A 27,763-nucleotide genomic window follows, 5' to 3' on the forward strand; every position below is an offset into this window, starting at 1 on the left:
TCTTTTGCAAACATCTTTATTATCTCGTATAAAAATAAGGTCCATGGACGGTCCTCGGGGCTGGGGCTTGCGGGGGCGAGGTGCACTTTATAAGTTAGAGGCCAGGCTCCTGCTGAGGCTAAGTATGGCTATTTGGAGGGGGCTTTGGGGTGGGTGCTGCAAGCAGCATTTGCCCTCTGTGGCAAGAGGAGGATGCACCAGCCCGTTTGAGGCGGGCCACAGCGGAGGAAGGGCTGCCCGGCCAGCCGAGCTGAGGACCATCTTCCTTGAGCCTCAGCCTGTCCACGGCCCCACACCCTTGCAGAATCCACCTGCAGAAATAGCGGCTACAGCGAGAGGTCGGAGGTGACCTGCAGTGGGGGCCTGGCGGACGCCGGCGGGCACTGCGGCGGCCTGTGTCTGCGCGGATGTAGGGCTGGTTCCGCAGATCTGGCAGCCGAAGGAGACACATTTACCCTTCAGGAGTCTGCCCAGAGCTGGGAGCATGGCTCCAGGGCACAACCATAGCCTCCTAAGGACTCAGATTGTGTGCACATGGCAGGGGTACCATTTATGTATGCCAGACCCACCCCCCACCCCCCACCCCCCACCCCCCCCCCCCCGCAACGCCAAATCACATCCCAGCCATCCACTGGCCCAGGAGAAGGCAGCATGCCTCAGTTCCCCCAAGGGTCCCGGGGCTGTGGGCAGGGTGGGATCGGAGGCCAGGTCATCTGGGTACCTGAGGGGCTAGAGGGGCATCTCTTCTCCCAGGCTGGCCTCACAGAGGAGCCGGGATGTCCGCTTGCCGGTACGGGCCGTGAAGGGCACCGTCTTGATCACTGAGTGGGGGTGGGGCAGGTGAAGGAGAGTAGAGAAAGGAAAAAGGAAAGAAAAACAGAAAAGGTAGCAAGAAGCAGTGTGGCAGCCAGTCCCCCAGAGGGTAGGGGACTGGGTCAGAAGACAGCATAGAAGGACAGACTGAGACTAAGACCAAGGCCTGGCCAAGCCCTTACCTGTGATGATGTCTTCAATGGCCCCGTCACGGTCGCTCTCATAAATGAGTGGCTCCTTCTGCTGCTTCCGTTTCAGCTCAGAGATTAGATCCATCTGTGGCCGCCGGGCCTTTGGTGGTGACTAGGGGGAATTTATAGCTCCAGCTCCAGGAGGCCTCCCCACCACCAAAACCCTGGAATATCTGCCTGGTCCCCCACAGCAAGGACAGCTGGCTTGAGCAGAAAGAACCCTTTCCCATCCCAGGCTCCTGGGGCAGGGTCCGTCTGTAACAGTGAGGGTGTGGGGGTGACACCAGAAGGTGATGAGATGCCATGCATCCCTGCAGCCCAGTACCAAGCCCAGGAACAGCTGCCTACCTTGTGTGCTGGGGGCTCCCCTTTGCCCAGGGTATCAACGCCTGCCTCCTGGGCAGCGGCTTCTTTTTTCCACTGTTCCACTTCCTGCTCAGCTTTCTGCGGGCCAAGGCAGTCTCCATGAGGGTGGCCCTCCCTACTGCCCTACCCACCCCCTAAACAGAAGCAGTCCCACCCCTCCGCTGCCCGGTGGAAAGGCTTCAGTGGCCTACAGGGTTCCCAGCCTGCTCCAGTCCCAAATACCTTGTAGGCCTTAATGAAGCGGCTAAAGAGGGAGAAGAACAGGCCTGGGGATGTGGTCTTGGGGTTCTCTCCGAAGTATTCCACCACGGACTCAAAGGCCTCCTGCGGGCACAGCCTGTCAGCCCCCCAGCTTAGACCTCTCACAGCCTGTGCCCTTCAGGACACTGGCCACCTGATCTCAGCTTCTCCCAGGCAGGGTGGCCCCTTGTTCCTGCTGCATCCCCCAAAGGGGTCCCAGCTACAGCCACACCCCTCCAGGCTGGGCTACCTAGTGCTCCTACATCCCCCACCTCCAGGTGAGGCCAGCCCTGGCACACCTGAGCCGTCTTGCTGTCTGCCAGCAGCTTGTCCATGGTGGGCGAGTTGGCCCTCAGGAACTCCTTGAGCACCACGCAGTCATCCTGTCGCACAAACTCCCTCTGTGTCAACTCTAGGCCTCGCTGCAGGGAGCGCACGTCTGCCAGGACACTGTCCAGGGACACTGGGCCAGGGATGGGGCAGTATCAAGTCAGTGAATCGGAGAGGCAGTCCTCCCACCAATTATATCCTATGGCCACCTAGCTTTCTCCCAACCTACCCCAGCCCACGGCCCCTCCCCGCACCCAAGGACCTGTGTACCCCCTACCTGAGCCTGCCTTGTCCAGGAAGTGCAGGTCGCTGTGGAAGCCTGTGAGTTGCGGGTACTTCTCAGCAATGACCTTCACCAGGTAGTGCAGCAGCGTCTGCTTGCGGTCAGTCGACTTCATCTCCAACAGCTGCACAAGGACCTGTTGTAAGTCACAGGCCACCAGCCAGTCCCCAGCCCCAGCCCCCAAGCCAGGGTCCTTACCGCATCCAGGCTCTGGAGCCTGAAGCCATAAGCTGCCCCACGCTTGCTACTGTTCATGTAGTTGCCGAAGGCCAGGACGATCTGGGAGAGGCAGGGAAAGGCTCAGCAGAATGCCAGGGCTGAGGACACTGCTTAAATATATTGCACAAGGAGGAGAAGAGGTGGCAAGGAGCAGGCCCCACACACTCAGCCCCTACTGTACTCCCGCACAGACAGGCCCCTCAGATTCACAGCACATGTATATGTGTACACACAGGTCTCACACATGTGCACAGTTAACACCATGGGCACACCCAATTTTGTCCTCTGCTAGTCCAACCCAAAACTTATTGCCAGCGTCCCCTCCAAGGCTGTGTGGTCACTGCCTTTCCACCAGCCATTTCTACTGGTTCCTGGGCCCTCCACTGAGCAGGTGACATTGCTCACAGAGCAACGCTAAAGGGGACTGAGCCCTCGGCAGGGTCCCAGGTGAGCTGCTACAGACACGGCTGCTGTACCCCTTCCCATTCACCACCCTCCTTAGATCTGTCCTTCTCAGCATGTACATGAGAAGGGAACATTATCTTTGTTGCATTGCAGGTGGCCAGGGCCTGGGTCTCCCTCTCACACTATCCGGAACAGGCAAGGGTGGGCCCCACCTCCTGGCCCCTCACCTCCAGGATCTGGCGGAGTTTGTCAGAGGACTTGATGGACATTGAGGCTGCAATGATGGCATTCAGTTGCTAGGGGTGGGATGGGGGAGGTAAGATAAGTTGGGGCCTCCTCCATCTGGAGGCTCAAGTACTCCCAGATTCCCTGCTGCAGCCCAGGCTGGGAGGTGCCTTCTGCCCATCCCCACCCAAGCCACACCGCCCTGTCCGCTCGGCCCACACCGGCATGAGCAGCTGGGCTGTGTCTGGGAAGTTGCCCAGGAAGGTGAGTGTGGTCATGCGCTCCGGCAGGCGCGGGATGCGGCTGAAGTGTAGCATGAAGCGGTCCTCCTCCGACAGCTCCTCCATCGGCCGCTGCTCCCGCTCAAAGCGGGCGATGAGGCTGCGCTCATACTCTGTGGGCAGGAAGCGCATCAGCAGCTCCAGGAAGTCCAGGCCCAGAGCCTGAAGGTCGTACCTGTGGGAGGGAGGAGAGGGGAGAGTGGGCATCATCCATACCCACCAGTCCCTGGGAGCAGGGCTACCCCTGCCTTGATTGAATAAATGAATTTCAGTATTTTCTATTTGCCAACAGCTTCAGAGAGCAAGAGGTAGGAATCCAGAGAAACTGGGAACTGGAGAGCCAGGGTCCCCATCATACATCAGTGGAAGACGCCCAGCTGTAAATCCCACAGTCTGGGTGCTCACAGCTAGGCAAACAGGCAGGGAGGAAGTGGGACATCCTAATTTAGGCATGGACTCAGTTTTCTCCACCTTAAAATGGGGACAAGGTTACTGGACCAGGGTTGGTATGAAGCTTGATGAAAGAGCTCACCATTGAGGCTCTTTTACTAGGATCTGCCTGACAACCCCAGCCTAGCAGAGGGGCCGGACTGCCCACAAGTCCAGGCCAGGGACACTCACGCCTCAATGGCCTGGCAGATGCGCTCGGCCCCCAGGTTGCCCTTCCGCAAGGTGATGGCCAAGTTCTTGGCCCGGTTGGCCTCAATGAGTGTTGCCTTGCTGGGGGCCTTCTGGGCTGCCTTACTCTTGAGTGTGCTGAGGTCCAGGCTGGGGCCTTGGGACTTGGTCTTGAACTGTTCCTCAAAGTCACTCATGTCCAGCTCCTGAGGGTACAGGGTGAGGAGGTGGGGCTGGGTGGGGCCGGGGTCTGGCACTCTCCTGGCTGAGTACAGTGCTGGAGCCACTCATCTGGCCCTGATGAGGCCACCAGCAAAGAACCAGTAACCCAGCCTGACCACAGGCCCTGATGGGAGGCACAGGGGAAGCACAGGGAGCCTGGAGGAGGAGGGCCGCCTAACCCGGGGGACCCAGAATTGGGGCCAGGACAGCTAAAGGAAGAGCTGAACTGGCCAGTGGTAAAAAGGAGAAAGGAAAGGACATTCCAGGCAAAGGGAACAGAATGGAACAATGGCAACAATGGCCTACAGACAAGAGAACACATCCTTTTGGAAAACTGGAAGTGGAATCAGGAGGGCTGAAGCCTTGGCTGCCTGTGGGAAAATGGGAGGAAAGAGGCCTGGAGACAGAAGGAGTGGGAAGGGGGGATGCACCCCTCTGCAGGGATGGAGGGGAAAGCGTTTGGGAAGGCAGGATTCTGCCTGTTAGAGGTACTGGTCCAGCCTGGCTTAATGCCCATCCCTGGGCCTCCCCCTGCTCACCTGTGAAATGACGGAGAAAATGACTACCCCCAGTGCCCAGCCTGATCCAGGCAACTCCCCCTCTGACTCCAGTGCCCATATGCGGAGCCAGGCAGGGCCCCTCACCTGCAGCACCTTCTCATCATTGAGCTCTGTGAAGACGGTGCCGGTGATCTGGCTGGGTTTCAGTGCCACCCAGTTCAAGAGTGGCATTCGGAACTTGGTCTGGATGGGCTTCTTGGCCTTCACTCCTGGGACGGGGGTTTGGGAGGAGTGGTGAGCACTGGGGGTACTGGAGGGAACCTGGGCCCAGGGAGGGCTGACGGGGCAGCCAGGAGGCAGCAGGAGGCCCCTAGGCAGAAGACTCTGGAGGACACTGAGGCCCAGGTCCCTCCCTCCATCTCCCCCAAGTCCCGGGCCCAAGGTGGTCCACTCCACTTACCTGGGCCCAATTCTGAGTCGCGTCTTCCTAAAGCATCAGGAGGACCTCCCGGAGGCGGCGGCGGCGGCGGAGGCACCGGCCCGTCAGTGCCCGGAGGTGGTGGCGGTGGCGGGGGTGGGGGCGGAAGGTCTCCGGGCAGCGGCGGCGCCGGCGGGGGCTCGGGACTGCCAGGGAGAGGCGGGGCCTGTGGGGGCGCCGAGGGCGGGGCTTCCTGCGGGGAGGGGAGGCCGGGCAGTGGGGGCGGCGGCGGCGGCGCTGCTCCGGGAGCCGGCTCCGCTGCAGGTGCGAGATCTGAGCCAGCGAGGCGGGGCGGGGCGGGGGGCGGGGGGCGGGGGGGAGGCGCGAGTCAGCTCCTTGGCTTGGGTGGGCTCCTCCGCGCCTCCCCGCTGTACGCATGCGCTCCTACCTGAGCCGAGCCTACAATCCAAACCTCCCTCGCCCAACTCTGCCCGCCATAGATGCCCCTGGGCTCCCCTCCAGACCGTGCCCCGCATGCCCGCCACCCTGAAGTTCCTGCGCACCTGGGCTGGGGGAGCCGGTTGGCACCCCCGGAGTCGGAGCATCACCGCTGCTCGGAGTTGCCACAGCGACGGGGAGGATCTCGATGGAGACAGCATCCCCCGGCCCCCGCAGGATACGGATTAACCCCTTCTCCTCCAGCTCCTCCACCTTCAGCTCCAGGGCCGAGGGCCGCGTCGGGGCAGCGGGAGGCGCTTTCTCAGGCTCAGGGGGACGCCTGGAGGCGCCCATGGCGGTCGATTCGCTGAAGCGCTCCTGCGAACCCCACGGGAGGGGTCAATGCCCACCAGCAGGCTCCTTGGCACCAAATCCCCATCCTCTTCCCGGGGTGGAGGGAGATGTCAAGCCTAGAAGCCGCAGCTGGCCTGTTCTTGGGTGCCCGGCCCACCACCCGCCCCAGCCTCACCCGCAGGGTCTCCAACTCCTTGCGCGCCTGGCTTAGCTGTTTTTCCAGTTCTGCAATCTTGGCCATGGATTCGTTCTCCGCGTCCCGAAGCCGCTCTGTCAGCTGTAGCACCGGCACATGGTGAGCCCCGACCCGCAGCCCGGCACTGGCACCGCCGGTGAGGGGGCGGCATCAGGCATGCCTGCCTGGAAGACTGGGGGAGGCTCCCAGATCCGCTCAGCCCAGGTGCCAAGGGTGGGCCGAGCCTGGCACTCGAACCCAAGCAAATAAGGAGAGGAAACCAAGGTACCAGTGATGCGGGAGGGGGAGGGAGAGGAGGAGACTGAGCTGGGAGGGGCCCCAGGCACTCAGTTCAGTTCATCTGGGGTCTGAGCCTGGGTAGAGGAGGGGCCTGTCAGTGAGGGCACTCACCCACACTCATTGAGAAAGACACCCAACAGATTCAGGCTTTGGATTCAGGCCAGGCTCTGGGGCCAGGCAGGCAGCACGTCCAATGCACAACTAGAACACTGCTGCCCAGTGCCCATGCCTGCGTGTGCCCTGTGGGCCTATGATGTGCCAGGCTGGGGTCAGGACCCACTCTCACCAGTGCCACCTGCTCCTGCAGTTCCTCCATGTGCTCCAGCACAGCGTTCTTGGTCTCTGTGTCCTCCAGTAGCGCCCCCACATCAAAAACATTGTCCAGGTACGCCTGGATCTGCACCTGCAGCTTGTCACTCTCGGTAAGCCGAAGCCTCTGTCCCCCAGATGGAAGGAGCAGGGTGAGGCCTGGTATGCGTGTAGAGGGAGTCTTTCCAAACCCCCCACCACCACTGCCACCCAGAGGAAGGGGCCTGAGCCCTAGCCTACTTTTTCTTTATTTTTTAAGATATAATTCACATATCATAAAATCCATTTTAAAGTATACAATTCAGTCATTCTTAGTATAGCCACAAGGTTGTGCAACCATCACCATTATCTAATTCCAGAACATTGTCATCAGCCCAAAAAGAAACCCCATAGGCGTCAGCAGTAACTTGCCATTCTCTCCTCCCCCAGTCCCTGGCAACCACTAATCTACTTTCCATCTTTATGGATTTACCCATTCTGGACATTTCATATAAAGCAATCATAGGAAGCCGGGCGAGGTGGCTCACACCTGTAATCCCAGCACTGTGGGAGTCTGAGGCAGGCGGATCACCTAAGGTCAGGAGTTCAAGACCAACTTGGCCAACATGGTGAAACCCCCGTCTCTACCAAAAATACAAAAATTAACCGGGTATGGTGGCAGGCACCTGTAATCCCAGCTACTCGGGAGACTGGAAAATCACTTGAACCCGGGAGGTGGAGATTGCAGTGAGCCAAGATCGCCACTCTAGCCTGGGCGACAGAGCAAGACTCCGTCTCAAAAAAAAAAAAAAAAGCAGCAGCAATCATAGAGTGTGTGACCTTTTGTGTCTGGCTTCTTTTACCTAGCATGTTTGCAAGGCTCGCCCATGTTGTAGCATGTATCAATACTTCATTCCTTCTTGTGGCTGAATAATATTCCATTGTACGGATAGACCCCCCGCCAGTCTGCTCTCTACTTTTTCTTAATCCTGGCTTTCAAAAATCCAACCCCGAAAGCCCCGCTCCTCCAGGAAACCTCCTAAAAGAAGCAGAGAAGGAGCTGCAGCTTCTCTGCTCAGGCTGGGCCAGGAAGCACCAAGCTGCTCTGCCTACCTTCCCCAGGGCAAGGAACTCCTCCATGTCTTGGGCCCATCCAGCATGAGCCAACTCCTGCTTCCACCCTGTATCTCTGGGTTCCCCGTTATGTGCTGGAGTCAGAGCACCTGTCTGAGGCTGGTGCTCCCAGAGCCAGACCCTGGGCCACCTTGACCTATTCTGGTGCCTGCAAATATAATTCCATAGACTGGGGGCCTGGTATGTGCCAGGCACTGGCCTATGCATTTAGAGTCAAGATTATCTTCTATGATTCTCCTATTTGACAGATGGCAAAACTGACACTCAGAGAGAGGAAGAGACCTATCCAAGGTCACATGGCAGGAAATGGCAGGGCCAGGATTTAAACCCAGGTCTGCCTGACCCTAGCACCCATGCCGCTAACCACTCAGCCATACTCTGCAGTGGGCAGGCAGTTAAGTCTGGGGGGCAGTACAGGGCTTACCTCCAAGTACAGGTCCAGGCCCAAGTGGGTGAACTCATATTGCAGGAAGACACGGAAGTTCATGTTCTCCACCGAGTGTACCACAATGTTGATGAACTGCATGCAGGCCACCTGGGAGCCAGGGACATGGGCAGATCTATGATCCTCTAGGTGGCGTTGCTCAGTGCCTTCCACCTCCACTTATCCCAAGCCTCGCTCCTTCTCCCCAGTTCTCACTCCACTAACTCCCAGCCTTGGCCTGCCCAACATTTCACCTCCATGTGAACTAACTCACTCCACTAACTCCCAGCCCCCTGCCAACATCCACCCTTCCCCTACTGACCACTCAGTCTTTATGCTTTGCTGGGGCAGAGCCCATTGCCCAGCACCCAGGACCCTAGCTGCTCCCTGCACCCAAGAGGGCCTGGCCCAGGCCTCAGGCTGCTGGGCTCCTGAGCTCACCATGAAGTCGATGTTGCTGTCCTCATTCCGGAAATATTCCATCAGCTTTTCAAAGCGGTGCTGCTCCCCACACACCTGGGTAAAGGGAATGGCTCTCACTGAGGCCCAGTGACACACGTCCTAAGCTACCTTCTGGCTGCCACACCTGTGCTTCAACAGGCTCCTTTCCAGTTAATTCGAAGTTGAGCCACATCACTCTTCTGCTCAAAACCTCCACTCCCTCTCAATCTCCCACTCCCCCTCACTTTTTCCACTCCAGCCACACTGGCATCCTGGCACATTCCCACCCCAGGGCCTTTCCACTTACTGTTCCAACTCCCTGGAGAGCCCTCATTTCCACACCAATTACCTTGCTTCCTTCACAGCTTTGCTCAAATCTCACTTCTCAGTGAGGCCTTCCCTGACCACCCTGCAACCAGGGTGCTGGGATTACAGACATGAGCCACCACACCTGGCCTCTCTTTATTTACTTTTTATTTTTTTATTTTCATAGAGATGGGGTTTTGGTATGTTGTCCCCATCCCTCTGCAACATTGCTGGCTTTTTTCTCACAGCATTTATCATTTCCTAACATACTATGTAATTTGCTCGTTTATTATATCGTTTCTGTCCTTTCCTGTCTGGTTTCCTTTGTTCACTGATGTGCCCCAGGTGCCCTGTTCCTGACACATACTAGTCACTCAATAAATATTCATTAAAGGAATGAATGAATGAAGATATCTTATGCATCTTATGCATCCCCACACATCTACTTCTTGCACGCCTGTTAGCCAGAGTCCACAACTCCTGGAGGTATGAACCAAGGCTAGTTTGGATCTGGCAAGGCTGAGTCAGAGGTTCAGCAGGTCCCTGTAGTTATCCCTACCCCCACCCAGGTGGTGCCTTTACCTGATCCTGCACCTTCCATTCAGAACTTCCCCATCCCAGATTGTTAAGCCAGTGATATGGCTCAACTTCAACTTTTGGGCGTTCCCCAAATGCCCACCCAATGTCCCCAGCTGCCTCCACCAAAGGCCACAGCTGCCAACAAGACTCCAAGCAACACCATGGGGGAAGTGCATGTTTGGGTGAGGGACTCCGGTACCTCCTTGAAGTTGTCAAAGGCTGCAAGGATGATGTCATGTCCTCCCCGCACCAAGCACACGGCCGCCAGCAGCTCCAGCACCAGAGCCTTGGTTCTGGAGAGAGAAGGGGCAGGTTGTCCCTTGAGAACAGGCAGGACCCGCAGCAAGGGTGGGCACAGGCCTGGCTAGGAGGAGCATAGCGGGTGCGAAATGAGCCTCTGAGACCTGGAGGACAGAGTAAGCAAGGGGGTAAGTAGGAGAAGATTCTAGATACGGGAAAGGTTTAGGGCCTGGACCTCACCTGGGGTTCTTGTTGTTGAGGCTCAGAGCAATCTCATTGACACAGGCTGGGTGGTTCATGACAAGGCTAAAGCCAGACTGGGGAGAGAGGAGAAGTCGGTGTCTCCAGGAAGGGCCCCCCAGGACTTCAGGCACCCCAGCAGAGTCAGTGCCATGCCACGCTGATCTTTAACCACCCCTCGAGTTTAGGAAGTTCTTCATATCCAACTGCAACTTCTTCTGTGGCCACCAAAACCTGGCCTTGTTTCTCTCTTTTTTTTTTTTCAAGATGGAGTTTCCCTCTGTCACCCAGGCTGGAGTGCAGTGGTGCCATCTCAGCTCACCACAACCTCTGCCTCCCAGGTTTAAGTGATTCTTCTGCTTCAGCTTCCCGTGTAGCTGGGATTACAGGCACCTGCCACCACCCCCAGCTAATTTTTTTTGTATTTTTTTCAGTAGAGACGGGGTTTCGCCATATTGGCCAGGCTATTCTCAAACTCCTGACCTCAGGTGATCTGCCCGCCTCGGCCTCCTGAAGTGCTGGGATTACAGACATGAGCCACCACACCTGGCCTCTCTTTATTTATTTTTTATTTTTTTATTTTCATAGAGATGGGTTTTCGGTATGTTGCCCAGGCTGATCTCGAATTCCTGGGTTCAAGCAATCCTCCCGCTTCGGCCTCCAAAGTGCTGGGATTACAGACATGAGCCACTGCACCTGGCCTCTTTTTAAAATATCTTTGTGTTTCCAAAAGCCAGCATCAGGCACTTTGAACACCGTGAAGCTGTCTTAAAGGCTGGCTAAGTAAAAGAGGGCCCGGCTTCACCCATCGGGCCTCCAAATGAATCGACCTGAGACTGTTCTCCCCTGGCCCTCTGTCCAGCCCTTCTTGGTAGGTGTGCCCTGTCCCTATGTGAGGCTCCTCCATGTCCCAGCCATGGGCAGGGGTACTCAGAGAACCTGACAGAGGCAGCAAAAACATGGGCTTCCCCTCTAGACACATCAGCCTTAAAAGTCCGAGCCAACAGCCCAGATGCGCAAGTTCCCCAGCACAGCACAGGGTAAAGGGACAGTGGATCCCAGAGCCTCAGCAGCTTGTGTAGCCCCCAGTGAGGACAGGCTGGGCTCCCTAGTCCCCCAGTCCCACACCCCCCAGCTGACCTGGTAGTTCATGATGGCACGCAGGCACATAATGCAGACGTGGACATCATCCTTCTGGCTAACGATGCGGGAATTCCGCAGGGCCTTCCTGCTGTGGGCGGGGGTCAGCCTGGGCGGGGTGTGGAGGAGGCAGCAGGGGTCAGAGTGAGCCCCAGCTTCCTGTTCCCCCACCACTCAGATGGCCTCTGGGGTAAGAGGAGGTACATATGGAACCTGAGGGCACCACATCCCGTCTACCCAACCAAAGAGGCTGGCTGAGGGTAGGCAGGCTTCCTCAGTCCTTAGACCTGGGGTCTGGCAGGCTTGGAGGAGCAGGGACACGGAAGCTAGACCTGGGGTCTGGCATGCTTGGAGGATGGGGGACACGGAAAGCAAAGACGCTTCCCAGGGGCTTGGTAGGGCAAGAGCCTACAGAAGGAAGAAACATGGGAAGGATCACCACAAGGTGGCGCTCATGGCGACTTGGGCTCATCTTCCAATGTGAGAGGCGGATCTGAATTCACGCCGCCAGGGTTCAGGAGCATCCCAGCTCACCATTTACTAGACGAGTCACTTAATCTCCCTGTCCCTCACTTTCCTCGCTTCTAGAATAGGAATGCTAATAATAGTAGCTTCCTGTCAGAGTTGTTGGGACTATGAAATGGGCTTAGAACAGTGCCTGGCACATAGTAAGTGCTATGTGACTGTACTCCCTTATTCTTCGCCAACAAATGTGTGATGTTTTCATTGTTGCAGAACTGCCGACCCGGACTTCCACATATCAGTCTCCCTGACGATTCTATCACATTCCCACTAACAGTGGGAGGCCCCGCCTTCACCCCTCCTGCCACATCACCCTTCCCGTCATTGTGCTAATATGTCAGAGTTTTTGTTCATGCTGTTCCTTCTGCCTGGAATGCCCTTCCCTGTTCCCATGGCTGCCTATAAAGCCTGTATCTGTCTGTGAGACATAGTGCCAGTGTCACCTTTTCTGGGAAGCCTTCCTGATGCCCCAAGTGGTGGCCACCTCCCTTCTCAGAGCTCCCAGGCATACTTCCATGACAGCCTGTCACACTAAATTGTCCCCCACTTAGACTGTGGGTCCCTGAGGGCAGAGTGACCTGTCTCCTGGGCACCTGCCACACACCTCATACATACTAAGTGCTAAAAAATAAATGTTTGTTGAATGCATAATTGCATGAATGGACAAATAACATATTGTGAAAGTTTGAGGCTTAATATGCAATCAATCCCCTAGACCCAAAGTAGGAAGCTGGGGATCCACAAGATGCTCTAGGGTCAATCTACTGCCTGCTTCCTGCCTCCCAGCAAGATGCCCGTGTTAGGATGGAGGGACCCAGCCACAGTACTGAACCCAGGGACATCAGTTCAATACCTCATCCTACCCCGCCACCACCCTGGGAGGGAGTCAGCCAGGCATGCACCTGCCCCTAGGTGGCTACGTACCGGGGAGAAGGGGGACACCTGGAGGCCGCATGGGAGAAAACAGGGGATTAGATGCATACAAGAGGGGTCCCACCAACCCAGAAACTCCCTTCTTATCCCAGACCCATCCAGACTCCAACTTCTAGGTGCCCACCCCTGATGGCTTCTTTTTTCTTTTTCTTTCCTTTTTTTTTTTTTAGACAGGGTCTCACTCTGTCACCCAGGCTGGAGTGTAGTGACGCGATCTCAGCTCACTGCGTCCTCCATCCCCTGGGCTTCAGCGATTCTCCCACCTCAGCTTCCTGAGTAGCTGGGATTACACCCGGCTAATTTTTGTATTTTAGTAGAGATGGGGTTTCATCATGTTAGCCAGACTGGTCTCAAACTCCTGTCCTCAAATGATCTGCCCACCTCAGCCTCCCAAAGTGCTGGGATTATAGACCTGAGCCATGGCACCCAGCCCCAACCCTGATGGCTTCTTAACATACTGGTGTCCCAAACTCGGTATGAGTCCCTTACTCTGACCCCTAATGCTTGGCTACCCCTCTCACCAACCCCAAGGGCCCTGGGTGGGCTGGCTAGATGCAGCAGTGTGGGGGCTGAATTCTCTGTTCTCCCACGACCCCACCTTGTGGCCCACATACTTGATGGTCAGGTGGCGGCTTTTGGGCACAGAGGAGGACGGGCCCTTGCTGAGGTCTTCCACCGACTGCTCCAGGGGCTTGTTTTTCTCTGAGTTGGAAGCTCCGTTGTCTGTGCTCTCCATGTCATACCTGGGGACAGGATGCAATGGGGCTGGAGGCCAACACTGCAAGGACCACTTAAGAGGGGGCAGAAGAAACGCAAGGAGAGACAGACCTGCAGGTGAGACTAAGGAGCAGGAGGAGGAGGCTGTGTTCTTGGCACTGTGCTGAACATAGTGGTGGAAGAGAGGCCACCCCTCCCTGTCGGGGACAGGCTTCTGGAAGGGGCATCGCTCAAGGCCAAATGCAGGGTTCTAGGGTAGACTCGGGCTGCCTGGCTTGGAACTGGCCAGGGGAGTGGGTGAGACGCAGGGAGACGGGGGTCAAAGCTCTGAGGAGTGGCATGAGGCCTGGGGGCAGGAGGCTTACGTGACAGAGCACTGGGCAAAGGCCAGGTACTCGAGGAGCACGTCCAGGCCGCGGTTCTCTTCGTTGAGGAACTCCTGCACCCACCTGTGGGCACAGGGCTCCCTGAGCTCCAGCGAGGAAGGAGGTCCTGCCCCAGATGGGCACAGAACAGGGACAGCAAGGGCCCCTGGCATGCCCTTTCAACCCTCAAAGACCCAGTGATACCAGGGGATTCTGGGAGACTTAGGTGGGTCCCACAGCCCAGCCATGCCTCGAGGTGCCAGTCAGAGCATGGGCAGGAGGGGGAGGGGAAGCTGTCCTGGACACCCCCAGGAGGTGGTCCACAAGCACAGCCCTGTGGGGGGCAGGGGGAGCAGGAAGGGGAAGCTCCAGGGGCTGCCTGGAGGCAGGGCCTTCCTAGCCCCGGAGAGGAAGCTCTGAGCCCTCACTCACCCAATGTGGTTTGTCCTCAGGGAGGTCTCCAGCTCCCGTAGCACCTGCGTGGACTCCTGAACTCGCCTCTTAAACTGGGGACCGAGAACAGGGAAGGCTGGTGGGTGGAGCCCAGCCTCCCACAGGCCCACCAAGTCCTGAGGCAGCAGGCAGCAGCGCCCACCCTCCTCCGACTGGCAAAGTGGCCTTTCATGCTCAGCCTCCCCCACCACCTCCACACACCTGCCTAGCAGAATAAGAACTCACAGGCTGCGTGTGCTCCCCCATACACAGACACACAGGGTGCACACACCCCGACACATGCACACACTCACAGAGGCAGGGTGTGCGTGCACACACACAGCACATGAACATCCATAGACATGCACTCTAAATACAGACATAGGATATCCACACATCCATACATAGACACACACATTCTCTCTCTCTCCTGTATACGGACTCAAGGGTGCACACACACACACATCCATAAGTGAACAAAGTACACACATAGTATACACACACACCTACGTATGGACATATGGGCTGCACATGTGTATACACACAGTATAAGTACACAAAATGTGTCCATGTAAGCACACACAGGATGCACAGGGGAATGTCTAAAGGGCACGCCCAGGGCACTCTTAGTCGCCTATAAATACACAGACACACACGAACACACACACACATACTCATACATGCATCCACACATGCACATAGAAAAGTCTGTACACGCAGTTACTCCAGCTGTCCAGAGCTTGGAAAAGGTGGGGGAAAGGGACAGAGTAAAGAGGGGAGACATGTACCCCCAGGTTGGACATCCAATCAGCTGCTACCTTTCGGCTGACCCCACCAGTATCCACATAGCTCTTCAGTTTCTGGATGTAGGCTGCGGGGGGGTTCTTGACCTGAAACCGCTCCTGGGGAGATGGAATGGGGTGTACAGAAAACCAACCAGAGCTACCCCAGGGCAAATGACCAGTTCTCGTCCCAATGTTCCATTCTCAGCTCTGATCTGAGGTCCCAGGCTTTCTTTTTTTTTTTTTTTTTTTTTTTTTTTTTTGAGACGGAGTCTCGCTCTGCTGCCCAGGCTGGAGTGCAGTGGCGGGTCTCAGCTCACTGCAAGCTCCGCCTCCCGGGTTTACGTCATTCTCCTGCCTCAGCCTCCCAAGCAGCTGGGACTACAGGCGCCCGCCATGTCGCCCGGCTAGTTTTTTGTATTTTTTAGTAGAGACGGGGTTTCACCATGTTAGCCAGGATGGTCTCGATCTCCTGACCTCGTGATCCGCCCGTCTCGGCCTCCCAAAGTGCTGGGATTACAGGCTTGAGCCACCGCGCCCGGCCGGTCCCAGGCTTTCTTAAGACGCCTCTGTAATACCAACGGTATAAACCCAAACAGTCCACCAAGCCACTTTCTTTGCTTTTATGTTATCTTTCTCTTTTCTTGCCCTGTGGTCCAGGCTGGAGTGCTGTGGCACCATCATAGTTCACTGCAGCCTCCTACTCCCTGGCTCAAGCAATCCTCCTACCTCAGCCTCCCAGATAGCTGGGACTACAGGTGTGCACCACCACGCCCAGCTAGCATCGGGTCACTTTAAAGACCCCCAGCCTAGGCCTAGTCTGCCCTTCCCGTATGGCCTCCCAGGCCACAGCCCTGACACAGCTTTGGGGTGGACTATGCAGGGGTTAGTCCTGCGTTGGCAGGAACCTGTGTGCTCCTCTCCTGTGCTCAGTGATGCAATTCCTAACTCCCCCACCCCACTGCAGGCTCCAGCGGCCACTGACACAAAGAGGCAGGGACCATGGCAAAGACCCCCTCCTCAGAGGGGCCCCCACCCTTCCAACCCAAACCCCTCAGATTCGCCAAGCCACCCCTCAGACTTTCACTTCTTCCAGCCCTTTGAGCCCCCAAACTTTGAGATGCCAGGCCGAGCTGCTCCGAGGGGACCCCTACCACAGCCCCAGAGCCTCCAGGGGCAGCTCCCCACCCTCTTCCCACTGCCCAGCCCTTACCCCTGGACTGCTGCCCAGCCAGCTCAGGCCATCTGCTTCATTAGCAGCAGGCGAAGGCCCAGCCTTGGCTCCCAGGGGAGGCTCTCAGCTCCCAACTCCCCATCCCCAGCCTCTGCAGCTCCCTCCTTCACAGAATCCCTGCAGCGGCCGAGCCCCACCCAGCCTGGCGCTGTGAGAGGGTCTGCCCATGGCTGACCACAGCCCTTGAAGCTGGAGGGGCGGGGGCAGCTGAGTGACCCGTGAGCCCAGGCACCTGGACAGAGCACCAAAGCAGGGGTCCAAAGTGGCTGGCCTTGGGGAGTTGCTGGTGGACTGCAGCTCCTCTGGATCCAAGGTAAAAGGGCAGGAATTCCCGCCCCTTCCCCCCTCCCTCCCATGGGGTCAGGTGAAGATGTCTAACCCCAGGGTTGCCCCCTTCCTTCCCCAGTCCAGAGAGGTTTCTCAGGAAGCTCAGAAGGAGGACAGTGACAATGACAAGGCCCCAGCTGCCCCGGCCAGTGCCCCTGAACCAGCCCTGCCAGCTCCTCTGAAGCTGACCCAGCCCTGCTCGTGACTCACAAGTTCTTTTGGGGAGTTCAAGAGAAGGGGATTCGGGAGTCCTACAGACCCCAGCACCCTCCCCAGGTGCTACATTGGCCACTGAGGAGAGTCTTGGTCCTATGGGCAGTATGGCGGTGCCCCTCTCCCCATAGCCCCAGCCCGGTCAGGGCTGGGTGCTGACAGTGGGAGGGAGGGGGTGGCTGGGCAGTGCTGGCACCTACCTGATCACAGATGAGCTCCCACTTCTTCTCGTTGTCATACTGGCTCAGTAGCTGGACCTTGTCCGGGGGCAAGTTCATGCAGTTCTGGGGAGAGGAAGGACAAAGTAAGACCTCTGAGCCTGGGGCCCCAACAAGGGGGGGAGGGGAGAATGGGCATTTGGGGGAACCCACTTGGCTCCCCAGGAGGTACATCACCCCCCGAATCCTCTGACCCTAGGAGATAAGTAGCGTTATCCAATGAGAAAGCCAAGGCCAAAAGAGACAGAGCGCCTTTCCTGGGGCACACGAGCTAGAAGGGACAGCAGGATTTGGATTTGAGTCTGCCTGCGCTGTGTCACCCCCCACACCGCCTCCCTACCCTGCCTGGTGTGGAGACAGGTGCGTGGGTTGTCAGCCTACCTCTCTGGGGACCTGAGACACTTCTGGGCTCCAGTTTCCCTGTCGGGGCATCGTCTCTTCCCCTATTCTGGTGGGAAACTAACGGGAGCCATCACCAGTCAGGCCGAAGTGTGGCCAGTGGCCAGTGTCCCACCTCCACGTGCCACCAGATCCCACGTGTATACAGACAAGGCCTAGGGCACCAGTGCCTCACGAATGCCAGAAAACCTCCTGCAAGGAGGGTGGACAGCAGCCTTCTCTTCATCCCTCTCCAGCCCCTCCCATCTCGGGAAGAAAGCTGAGAAAGGAGGGAGAGGGCTGGGGGAGCTGACGGCGGCCATGTCAGCAGGCAGGGAGTTCCAGATCACAGCTTCAGGGGTGGGGAGATTTGGGGAGAAGGTTACTCCGCCACAGCACTGGGGAGAAGAGTCAATGCCCTGGGTCTGTGGTGTGGGCCGCCCAGCTGGGACTCCCCCAGGAGCTGAGAAAGGTCAACAGAGCTCTGCCTGGGTCCTCCTCCTCCCCTGGCCACAGACGACAAGGGTGTGGTGCCTCTGCCACCACATAGAAGGTTACAGCCAGCCCAGGGCTGCAGAATCCACCAGGTGTCAATAGCACCAGGGGCTTTCTGGACCCCCAGACTTGGCTTGTCTCCCTGACAGACCCAAAAGATGAGGCCAGTTCCCTTCAATTTAGTAAACCCCAGGTTATTGAGAGCCTTTTATATGTCTGGCCCAAACAGACAAGTCCTGCCCTCAAGGAGCTCTGAGTTGATTAAGGGTCTCCATCGGGGATGTGGGAGCCCCCAAGGGGCTCCTGTTGCCAGCCTTGGTGGTTCACGCTCCACACCCTCAGTCATGTGGCTCTGAGGAGAGGCCACAGCTGGAGCACTCAGGGAGCCACACCCACCTGAGGCTCCCCAGCCAGCTTCCTCTCCAGGGTGCCGGGCCTAGTTCTGGGGATCCAGCCAGACCTTACCCCCAAAATCACTGTCTCGGGTCAGGCCCAGACAACAGGAAGCTGGGTGCGCTCAGCCTCCATTGCTTAAGCTTTCCGGCCAGGCCCCACTGGAGAGGTGAAACTGCCCCTCCACCAGGCCCCCCGCCCCCAGCGACTGGGGGGGTGGGAGTACGTCATCCCTCTCCCCCATTGCGAAAGTGAGCCTGGATTGAGGAAACCACCGCTGTCTCATCGGCCGCCCTCCACAGCCCTCCAAGGGCCAGGACAGCTCCGGCTACCACAGGGGCGGGGCGGGGCGGGGGGCGGGGGCGGGCAGGGGAAGACCGCCCAGGAGTACCAAGGAGGTGGGGTCATTCTCTGTCTCTGTCTCTGTCCATCTGTCTGTCTCTCTCTCTGATCCATCTTGCTGATGATCTCTCTCTGTCACCCCCACCCCACAGGGACAAAGGGTGGGGCAGGGCCAAGGTGGGAGCAAGGTGGAAGAAAGGGACAAAGAGGGGAGACAGGGCCAGCAGTGCCAGGGAAACTGGAGCCATGGCCGGCACAAAAGACGGAGATGGCGGCCAGGGAGTGAGGGGACGGCTGAGCCCAGCACGGAGTCACAGAGCGGACAGCCGCTTCCCGACATGAATCCTCCCAGGCCCTCACCCACCCAGGGACCTTTTTGGTTCTGGAATGGCCCCAGCAGCACTTCTAGAGGCAGTAACTAGTCATAATGACATCCCCAACAGTCAGGTCGCCAGCTCTGCCAGAATGCCTACTGTGCAAGGCTCTGCTCCGAGCCCTGCGTGCCGACGACCGCCTTCCACCCTCACTGCCATCACTGGCACCGTTAACATTCCCATCTCACAGGTGTAGGCACAGATTAGTTTAGTGACCTGCCCAAGGTTATGAAGCCAGTAAGAGGAGAGCTGGGCTGGCTTTGAGCCTGGAGCTGACTCTGAGCCACCACCCGGGTCCACTCCCCCAGGAGAGCCCCCGGTTGTTACTGTGGAGGGGAAACCTCTGCTAGGGCCTGGAGCACCTGTCTGAACAGTGGTGGAGGGCAGGGTGCCCATGCCCCTTCCCCACCTTGGCCTTCTCAGGCCCCCAGGCCCACATGCCAGCCTGCCAGACGGGCTAAATTTAGCCTCAGAAATCAAAAATAGCTCTGACAGCGCCGAACACTAATTAGCAGCTGCTCCTCAGCTGTGGCTGTGCCCACCGAGGAGCTGGGCACTCCAGGGAGTAGGAGAGGGGCCATCAGATGCCACTCACTCGGGGTGGGGTGAGGCCATCCTGAAAACAGGAACAGACCCCCAGACCAGGGCCTTCAGCAAGGCAGCTGGGATGGGGGCTGGAGGACACACAGAGAGTTGGCTAACAGTGCTCAAGTAGGAGGGGAGGGGCTGGCAGTCCAGGTGGGCAGGATACCTGCCTCCTGAGGGGGGCGGGGAGGGACAGCTATGAGCTGCCACATGGAGGACCCAGAGCTGGCTTCAAAAGACCCAGGCTCTGGGCCCAGCTAGCCCTACAGCTTCTTTGCCCCTTTGGACCTCAGCTTCCTCCTCCATAAAATGGGCGCACTCCCCGGAGCCTCACACTCACGGAGCTCCTGGAACACTCAGTGAGAAGCTGAGTTTGGATTTCTTTTTTTTTTTTTTAGTAGAGACAGGGTTTCACCGTGTTAGCCAGGATGGTCTCGATCTCCTGACCTCGTGATCCGCCCGTCTCGGCCTCCCAAAGTGCTGGGATTACAGGCTTGAGCCACCGCGCCCGGCCTGAGTTTGGATTTCACAAAGCTCTTCGGTGGTCTAACAATATGAAGAAGCACTTCACAGAGGCAGGAGTGGTGGAGGGGCAGGGGTCCATGGAAGACCCCGGAGGGGGGATGGTAGAGTGAGCAGAAGTTTGTGAAAACATCCAGAAACACGGGCTTGTCTCCAAGGCTTTGGCCAAACCTTAACTAGCCTTCAGCCTACTTTCCCTGCTGCCTTTAGTGCTCTGGGTCAGATGAGGAAAGAGACAGGATTCATCTTTTAGGGCTGGTTGAGAAAAGGAACTGATTCCCCACATCTTTCTATTAGAATGTGTGGGGACCATTCTCCTCCCTCCCTGCCCTGGGTGTGAGAGGGGACCCCCAGCATCTGCTCACCTAAGGCCAGCCCCCAAAAGACTCTGCTAAGAGCCCTTCCCCCACCTCCCCCACACCAGTGCTGACTTCTGAGACACTGTCCCAAGAGGTTGAAGGGGCTGCGTCCACATCTGGATGCAGCCACACCCTAGGGTTTCACTTTCAGTTTGAGTGGAGCCTATGTCCCAATCCACCTGCCCATCTCTCCCTATGGCCTAGCCCTTCAAGCCCTAGGGTACCCCTGAACTTGGACATCAATCCCATCTCAGGCCAACCCCACAGGCGTTCCTCAGCCCGATGGGCCCAGAAGCTGAGCCTGTCCCCCAGCCCCCACTCCCCCGTCCATCTCCCTGCCACCTGCCCACCTCTATATGGTCTCAGCCTTAGCTGTAGTGCTCTCAGCGCATCTCCAAACACAATTGATTTTACCCACTTTTTTGAACTTTGGCATATAGATTTTCTGGAGCTCTTATAAGCAGTTCCAGGCTTACAGGAGAGCTATGAGGAGACCCAGCCCTAGGATCAGGTGCTGAGGACCCAAAGAGCTAACAGTTTCTCCCATCAGAGTTCAAGGGTCCCCACAGCTGGGACAAGGGCAAGCAGGGTGGAAGCCACTACCTATATCATCCAGGCTGGTAGGAGAAAAACAACACCGACAATAGTAACAGTAACAAGTGTTCCCCAGACACTTTTCTTCAACTCAGAATTAATCTCTCGATCCCCAAACATTCGGTGCTAAGTGCCATTCTAAGCGCTTTACATCAAAACTCATTTAAACCTCAACAAGCCTACAAAATAGATACTGTTATAATCCCTATCTCACAAATGGGAAACTGAGGCTCGAGGAGGTTAAGGTGCTTGCCCAGGGTGGCCTTAGTGGCAAGCTAGCAAGGAAGACCCAGCTTCCTCCAAAGAAGGAGCACCCGGATAATGGGAAATATGGGTCCTGGCCCCCAGGGGTCTTCTGCAGACAGCCTGGCCCACGTCCCCCATCTGAGGAACCAGGAACAGCCAGCCCCACTTCCTGCCACCCAGTGCCCCACGCTTCCTGTTGTTGCCCACACCGAGCTCTTACTCACTGGGGAACCCCCCCCCAGCACACCCTCTCTCAGGGGGAAGTGGAGGCCTCCCCTCCCCCTCCCATGTGCACACTGCTACCGTTAGCACCACCGCTGCCCCACCCTCCAGGAGAGGTGGGCCCTCCCTCTGGTGGTTTCCGGCCACCAGGCAGTTTTCCGTCTGGGCCCCACTGCTGGTGACCTGCATGACGGTGGGGAGGTTGCCTGGCCCTCACTAGCTAAGGATCTGGGACTCCTGGGGAATGCACAGCAACCTTGGGTGCTCTTGGTAGTGGAGGTGGAGGGAGGGGAGAGGCAGGGTCTGGGCTCCCTCCACTGAATGGGCCCTGAGATGGAGAAGACCAGATCAGCTCCAGCTTTATCCCCTTCCTCACAGTGGAGGGCGGCTACTGAGCATCTGCTCTGTGCCAGACACTGTGTGAAGTCCTCTATTTCACCCTCTCAACAATCCTAGGAGGCCAGCAGATGCCATTGTTATTCTCTTTTTACAGATGAGGAAAACTACAGCTCAGAGAGGTTAAGTAACTTGTCCATGGTCATGCAGGTAATGACAAAAATGCATCTCAATCCCCAAACATCATGACCCCAAAGCTCAGGAAACGTCCCTGCCTTTCCCATAAAGTAACCCTTGCCCCCTCAAAGGCCACCCAAGCCACCTTCCAGGGCTCCGTGTTCCCAGGAAAAAGGCAGAGATGGCCCCGAGAGCACCTGCTCCTGCCCGTCTCACCCAGCTCTCTGCCTGTCAGCCCCAGATGCCACTGTGAATCATGCCCACCACATCCGTGGCTTTCCAGGGTTAATGTGTGCTAGCCCTGCCTGCTGGGATTGTCACCCCTCTCCTCTGCCCAGCCCAACATCAGACCACATGGCCGAAGCCCCCTTGACATCCTCTGCCCTGCAAATGGGAGGCATAAGGCCTAAGCGACCCCATGGCTCCATGTCCCCACACTTCATCTGCCCCGTCCCAGAGGTGGGAGTGGCCAGGGGGCAGTGCCTTAGTTGCAGTCCCTCCTGCCCTTTACTGCCAGCCCCAGAAGGGAAGGGCCCCAGCTGCAAGCAGGACTCCAGGCCCAAACCCAACATGGGGCCATCCTGACCTGCCCACACAGCCTGGCCAGGCACCCAGGCCCCTGGGCACAAGCTAAACACCCGTCAGGCAAATGCCTCTCCACTGCTACTGTGCCAGCATGGCTCTTGGCCCCACGCACACCACCCCTGACACCTCTCCTTGATCCCTCTGCTCCAAGGTTATGGGATTCTCCCTGCCCGGCAGATCAGGGATGTCCCAGGCCCAGGTGTAAGCGTGGCTCTTCTGGCACGCCTGGAAAGGTCACCTTGTCATCCCAGTCCCTGACCCTGTGTGCCTCCCAGGGGAAGGCATGAAGGGGCTGGAAGACACCCAGCCTTGGGCATGGGCGTGGGAGAGGCGAGAGCTTGGCGCCCCGCCGGCTGGTGTTCCCACCATCGCAGCAGGCCTGTGGGGCTGGGCAGCCATCGCTCCTCTGCTGTTGCTAAGGCAGCAGCCGGAAACCCTGGCTCAACCTGCTCTTTCTCTCCACCCCCCTTTTAAGCAGGGGGCACCCCTTTCTTTCACAGCTTTCTTGGAAAGGTAGCCCCCCACCACCCACCCTTGCATGGGAGAAGGGCTCCCTGCACCTCCTGTCTGGCTGTAAGTGGGGACATCCCTCACCCACAAGAAAGGTCCCACAGCCAGGAAAGGAAGGAGAGTTTAGGGTCTCAGGATCCTACGCCCCACTAGGGACAAAATGGGAAGGAAGAGGCTGGGGCTGTTGGACCAAATCCCTGAGGGCAGGACTGTGCTTCTCCCATCGAGACTGGGGGCCACTGATGGCGGTGGGCCCATCCCCTCAGCAATCTAAGGTTCTTCTCCTCTTAGACACTGACTGAGGACAGGGCTCAGCTCTGGCCATGGCGGTTAGGGTGGGGGTTCAGATAGTGACCCACTCTGAGATACCCACTGCCAGACTTGAGGGTTGAACCAACTCTTTAGCCCTGGGCAGCCTCAGGCAGAGGTCAAGGCTGTTACCCTGGGGCAAGCCTCATGCCCCTGCTGGTAGGGAATGAGAGGAACCAGGGTCTTAGCCAAGTGTCCTTACATTGGGTTTAACCTGCCCACACAGGATATAAGACAGGCTGAGCCACCTCAGGAAGATGGTATAAACACACTGGGGTTCCTGGGCACCCGGTAGGGAGTAAGCCCTGGTGGGTGCTGCTACCCTAAATTTCTGCTACTCACCTCCACTTTCTCCACCAGCACACCCTCTCTGACCCACCTGTGGGTGTCCCCCCTCCACATCCTGGTACTCAGGGACTCCCAGTGGCATTTAGTGTCAGACTCTGCCAATCAAGTTACAGCCACAAATCCAAGCAGGGCAAACAAGTCTTACATACACATCAGAACCTCACCATTTGACTTGCGGATTTTCCCCTGGTCTGAATTATTCACAGGGCTCCTCCCCATCAGCGTGCTAAACAGAAGATTGGGGTCAGGACCTCACCCCAAGAGGTCCATAGACACACACTTGGGGGAAAGACAGACCCATGTCCCTCCAACCAGGCTGGCAGGGGTCCAAGGACCCACCACCAACGCAGGCTCCCCAGATGGCCCCTAGAGACTGTGTCTCCTCATTCTCCCCCCTCCCCCATCTGCTCACACAGCTTTGTGAAGTACTGTGCTTGGGGAGCGGGCAGCAGGGCAGGTAGAGGGATGGAGAAGTCAGGCACCCACCTGCTGTGAAGCATCCCTCAGTGTCCCTGCCCTCCTCTAATTAAGCAAGGTGTCTTCACAAGGATGGATCCCTCGCCACCCCATAGCTCCTCCAAACTCCCCCCAGCCTTCTCTTGGGAGGATAGAGAAGCCAACATTTTCAGGAACTGTTAGGAGGCGACCCTTTGGGGCCAAGCTGAGGATCTAGACAGCCTAATGACTGGCCAGGAGAGGGGAAATGATGTCAAGGAGATGGAGGGCTACCAACTGAGCCAGCACCCTCTGCAGCCTGTGCCTCTGTTGAACCCCCACCCTCAGACCTGCAGGGCTGTCTGCACAGACTGGGAAATGCATCTGGGAGAAGGCACAGCCTCATTTGCCTGTCACCCAGCGTCCAGCAAGGGAAGGCTGACAGCAGGCAGGCCACCAGGCAATTAGTTAGAGGAGGGAGCCAGGGCCAGTGCATGGGGGCGGGGGTGGGGGGAGGGAGAGTGAACAGCTCTTCCCCTCCCTACTTCTGCCTCATGCAGGGTCTTGGGGACCCCTGAGTCTGCTCTGGAGCCCCCACCCCACTGAACATGTTGACTGTTTCCAGGCTCGACCTGAGCTGACGGTTCCCTCCCCAGAGGCCTATTCCCCAGTGCCCCTCTCTAATTCCCCAGGTAGGCGACGGTGGGGAGTGGTTCCAGATTTTGCTCCACCCCTCGCCTGGGCGACCCACCCGTCCTGACCCTACCCTCACTCATCTTACTCCCTTCAGTGGCTTGGAAGGGATGCCCCAAGATAAGAGCCACAGGCACCCTGGCTCTGACATATGGCGGGGGAGAAACACAGATAGCTCCGGGCCATGAGCCGACAACCCGATTCCCCGCAGCCCAGGCGCCCAACAAATCAGGACCCAACACCTCCAGCAGGTCTCCCTCTCCCGGGAGGTTGTAACCCTTTCATCTTTGACCCCAGACACAGAAAGGCAGATGCCCCAGACCGGCGCCCGGGCGGTGGGCCTGCGTGCAGTGAGGAATGGAGCGACTCGGGACCCCTGTGCGTGCCCCGCTCCCAACTTCCTCACAGGACATACTTGTTTAGACCTTTAAACCCAGCTGGGGTGGAGGTGTCTTAAGGAGGGAGATCGGGCGATTACTGAAGAAAGTTTTGGGGGGAGAGTGCTAAGTCACTCTGAAAAAAGGGCCACTGTCGCTCCCACCCCCTGGAGGGGGCAGCTGCCGGACCGGGGATCTCCAAGCGGCACCTGAGTCCCCGGGGGCGGGGACGCGCGCCCAGCCCCTGCCGCGCCCCTGCCGCCCCCCGCCCGCGCCCGACGCGCCTCCGGGTCGCACTCACCAGGGCGCGGTTGAACCTCTCCTCCAGCTCTCCGGCCGCGGGCATCGGCTGCTTGGGAGGCGCGGGCTGCTTGGGGGGCGGCGCGGCGGGGCCGACGGGCTGCTCGGTGCTGCCGGCCGCGTTGCCCATGGTGGTCCCCACCCAGCCGGCCAGGCGCCTCCAGCCTCGGAAATCCAGCTTTCCGGGGGACGGGGACAAGGCTCCCGGCCCAGGCGGGGGCGAGGGGGCAGCGGCTGGCGGTGGCGGCGGCGGGGTCTCGGCGGCGAGGGGCGCTCGGCTCAGCGGCGCGCAGGGGCCAGGGCGCAGCGTCCCATCGGGGCGGCCCCGTCCGAGGGACCGGGCGGCGAGCTGCAGGGTTGGGGGAGGAAGTCAGGCTGCAGGCCGCCGGGGCCAGAGGGCTGGGCCGGGGGCAGGAAGCTGCGGCGCTGGCTCCCCCCTCGGCGATTTTCGAACTTCTGCTGTCGCTCCCCGTGCGCGCAAACCGCAGTTCGCCGCCGCCGCAGCGCACCCAGCCCCAGGGGGGCGGGCTGGAGGGAGGGGGCGAGCGCCGGGCGCCGGCCTGGGGACCCCCGCAGCCATGGTGGGCGGGGAGGGGGCTGCCGAGCCGCTTCACCTGCTGCAGAGGGGGCGGCCGGCGCCGCTTCACCTGCCGGAGCGGGAGGCCACCGAGGCGAGGCCGAGGCGGCGGCGCGCTCGGCTGCGCCTCCGGGTCCTAGAACCGCATTCTCCCGCTCGCCTGGGGCGAGGGATTGGCCGGGTCTGGGTGAAAGGGGTCACGGCCTGGGGATCGGAGGGGCACATCTTCTCCGCATCGAGGATCGCAGCGACTGCGAGCACGGCTCGGAGACCCATGGTGGTGCAGCGTTGGCGCGCCAGGGCTGCGTCCCCCTCTCGGGTCCCCGACTGAGAAGGTGGGAACCCCCTTCCAGGCCCCCCACCTTTTATTTCTCTCCTCCCCTGCTTAGCCCAGAGACGAGCTGAGGACCAGGGGGAGCCATCTCCAAACAGGAACTCCTAAACAGGGTGGGGGGCGCGGACGCAGGCCAGTGGAGACCCCCGCCACCTGTCCCACCTCTACCAACCGTGCGCCTGTGCAGGGCACCCCTACAGGTTTTAGAATGCGGGCACCTATGGAATAGGGAAAGTTGCAAGAAGCTGGGCCAGCCAAGGTGGTCCCAAGGAGGAGTGGGGGGTTGCGGAAAGGAGGATGAGCGCCAGCCGCAAGACTGGAAAAGGAGCGGGCACTGCAGAGGAGGGAAAAAGAATCTTGACACTGTCACTGCCAGGGATCTAGGCTGGCCTCTCACCTTGGAGAATAACAATCTCTGATGTCTGCTAATTACAGAAATACTTCCAGAGCTCTTTCGTTCATCCTGACAATGGCCAGAGAAGGTAGGTATTGATAGGCTTATTTTAGAGATGGGGAAACTGAGGCTGAGAGTAGGTAAGTGAGCTGTCCAAGGGCACTCAACTAACAAAGGACAGATGCAAGCCTCCTCACTGTCTACCTCCAAAACCTACACTGGCTTGGAGTTGCTGTCCTGGCCCTCCACTGCCCATCTCATGTAGGATGGGAGAGTATGGGGGAGCAACCTAAGGGCTGGGGTCCTATCTATAGCCTGAATTTGAGACTTTCAGTTGTTCCTCTCATTCCCCATTTAATTTGTGGGGATCCCCACTGGCCCCTCCCTACACTTCCAGGGCACTGAGGAGGGAGGGCTGACTGAAGGAGCCCTGGATTATCTCTAGGCCAGGTCAGGAGCCATTAGTGTCCCCTCCCCTGACAGCATCCTCCTCCTTCTGCGCTCACATTCAGAGCCACTGAGACTTTAAGCAAGAGATGGAAAGTTAACATCTAATCTGGAGGAAGACCCTGGAAGGAGCCAGCCCCTTCCCCCAGGCTGACCTGGTTTAAGCCTTTCTTCTGTCAAGGTCACCAGCACCCCAGATGGGTGAGAGATGTGATCACTGGTTTCGTGGCCTGACCAGGGACCTCCAAGGTGAGTCAAAGCAGGATTCTCCTTGGGCATGCAGGGAAAATGACCCATTCCCTGAACACTGCCGTATTCTCCCTCCCAGACAGACCAGAACCTTGCCCTTGGGTCCTTGCCCTTGAGATTAGCTAGGACCTCTTCCTCTTCTTCTTCTCTTTCTTTCTTCTTTCTTCTTCTTCTTCTTGTCTCTATAAGATAACCGTTGTGGAAGATTTTTTTTTCTTTTAAGATGGAGTCTCTTGCTGTCTCCCAGGCTGGAGTGCAGTGGCTCAGTC

At 58.2% G+C, this 27,763-nt stretch overlaps 1 protein-coding gene across 5 annotated transcripts; it reads right to left on the reverse strand.

Moving 5' to 3' along the window:
• FMNL1 (formin like 1) lies at positions 1-27,640 on the reverse strand. 5 transcript variants are annotated; one of them, XM_033182661.1, is made up of 27 exons: positions 25,495-27,640; positions 16,896-16,979; positions 14,958-15,041; positions 14,140-14,213; positions 13,708-13,791; positions 13,240-13,368; positions 12,617-12,634; positions 11,171-11,279; positions 10,031-10,107; positions 9,750-9,843; positions 8,666-8,740; positions 8,225-8,335; positions 6,665-6,814; positions 6,079-6,180; positions 5,675-5,927; positions 5,154-5,444; positions 4,838-4,962; positions 3,975-4,177; positions 3,294-3,528; positions 3,075-3,143; positions 2,422-2,502; positions 2,218-2,347; positions 1,910-2,073; positions 1,593-1,694; positions 1,353-1,448; positions 996-1,116; positions 1-429 (listed from the first exon to the last, which is right to left on the reverse strand). In XM_033182661.1, exons 1-27 carry the CDS (start codon positions 25,621-25,623, stop codon positions 119-121), a joined length of 3,501 nt encoding a protein of 1,166 aa, XP_033038552.1. In that variant the 5' UTR covers positions 25,624-27,640; the 3' UTR covers positions 1-118. The 5 variants fall into 5 exon arrangements, 4 of the variants coding, with proteins under 4 accessions (XP_033038552.1, XP_033038556.1, XP_033038553.1 ...); XM_033182665.1 differs by lacking the exon at positions 1-429 and adding an exon at positions 468-821; XM_033182662.1 differs by lacking the exon at positions 1-429 and adding an exon at positions 468-821 and having other exon boundaries at positions 14,928-15,041.
• Positions 27,641-27,763: the final 123 nt, after the last annotated feature.

Source organism: Trachypithecus francoisi, unplaced genomic scaffold (genome assembly GCF_009764315.1).
Source record: "Trachypithecus francoisi isolate TF-2019V2 unplaced genomic scaffold, Tfra_2.0 Lachesis_group20, whole genome shotgun sequence".
Classification (NCBI taxonomy): Eukaryota; Metazoa; Chordata; class Mammalia; order Primates; family Cercopithecidae; genus Trachypithecus; species Trachypithecus francoisi.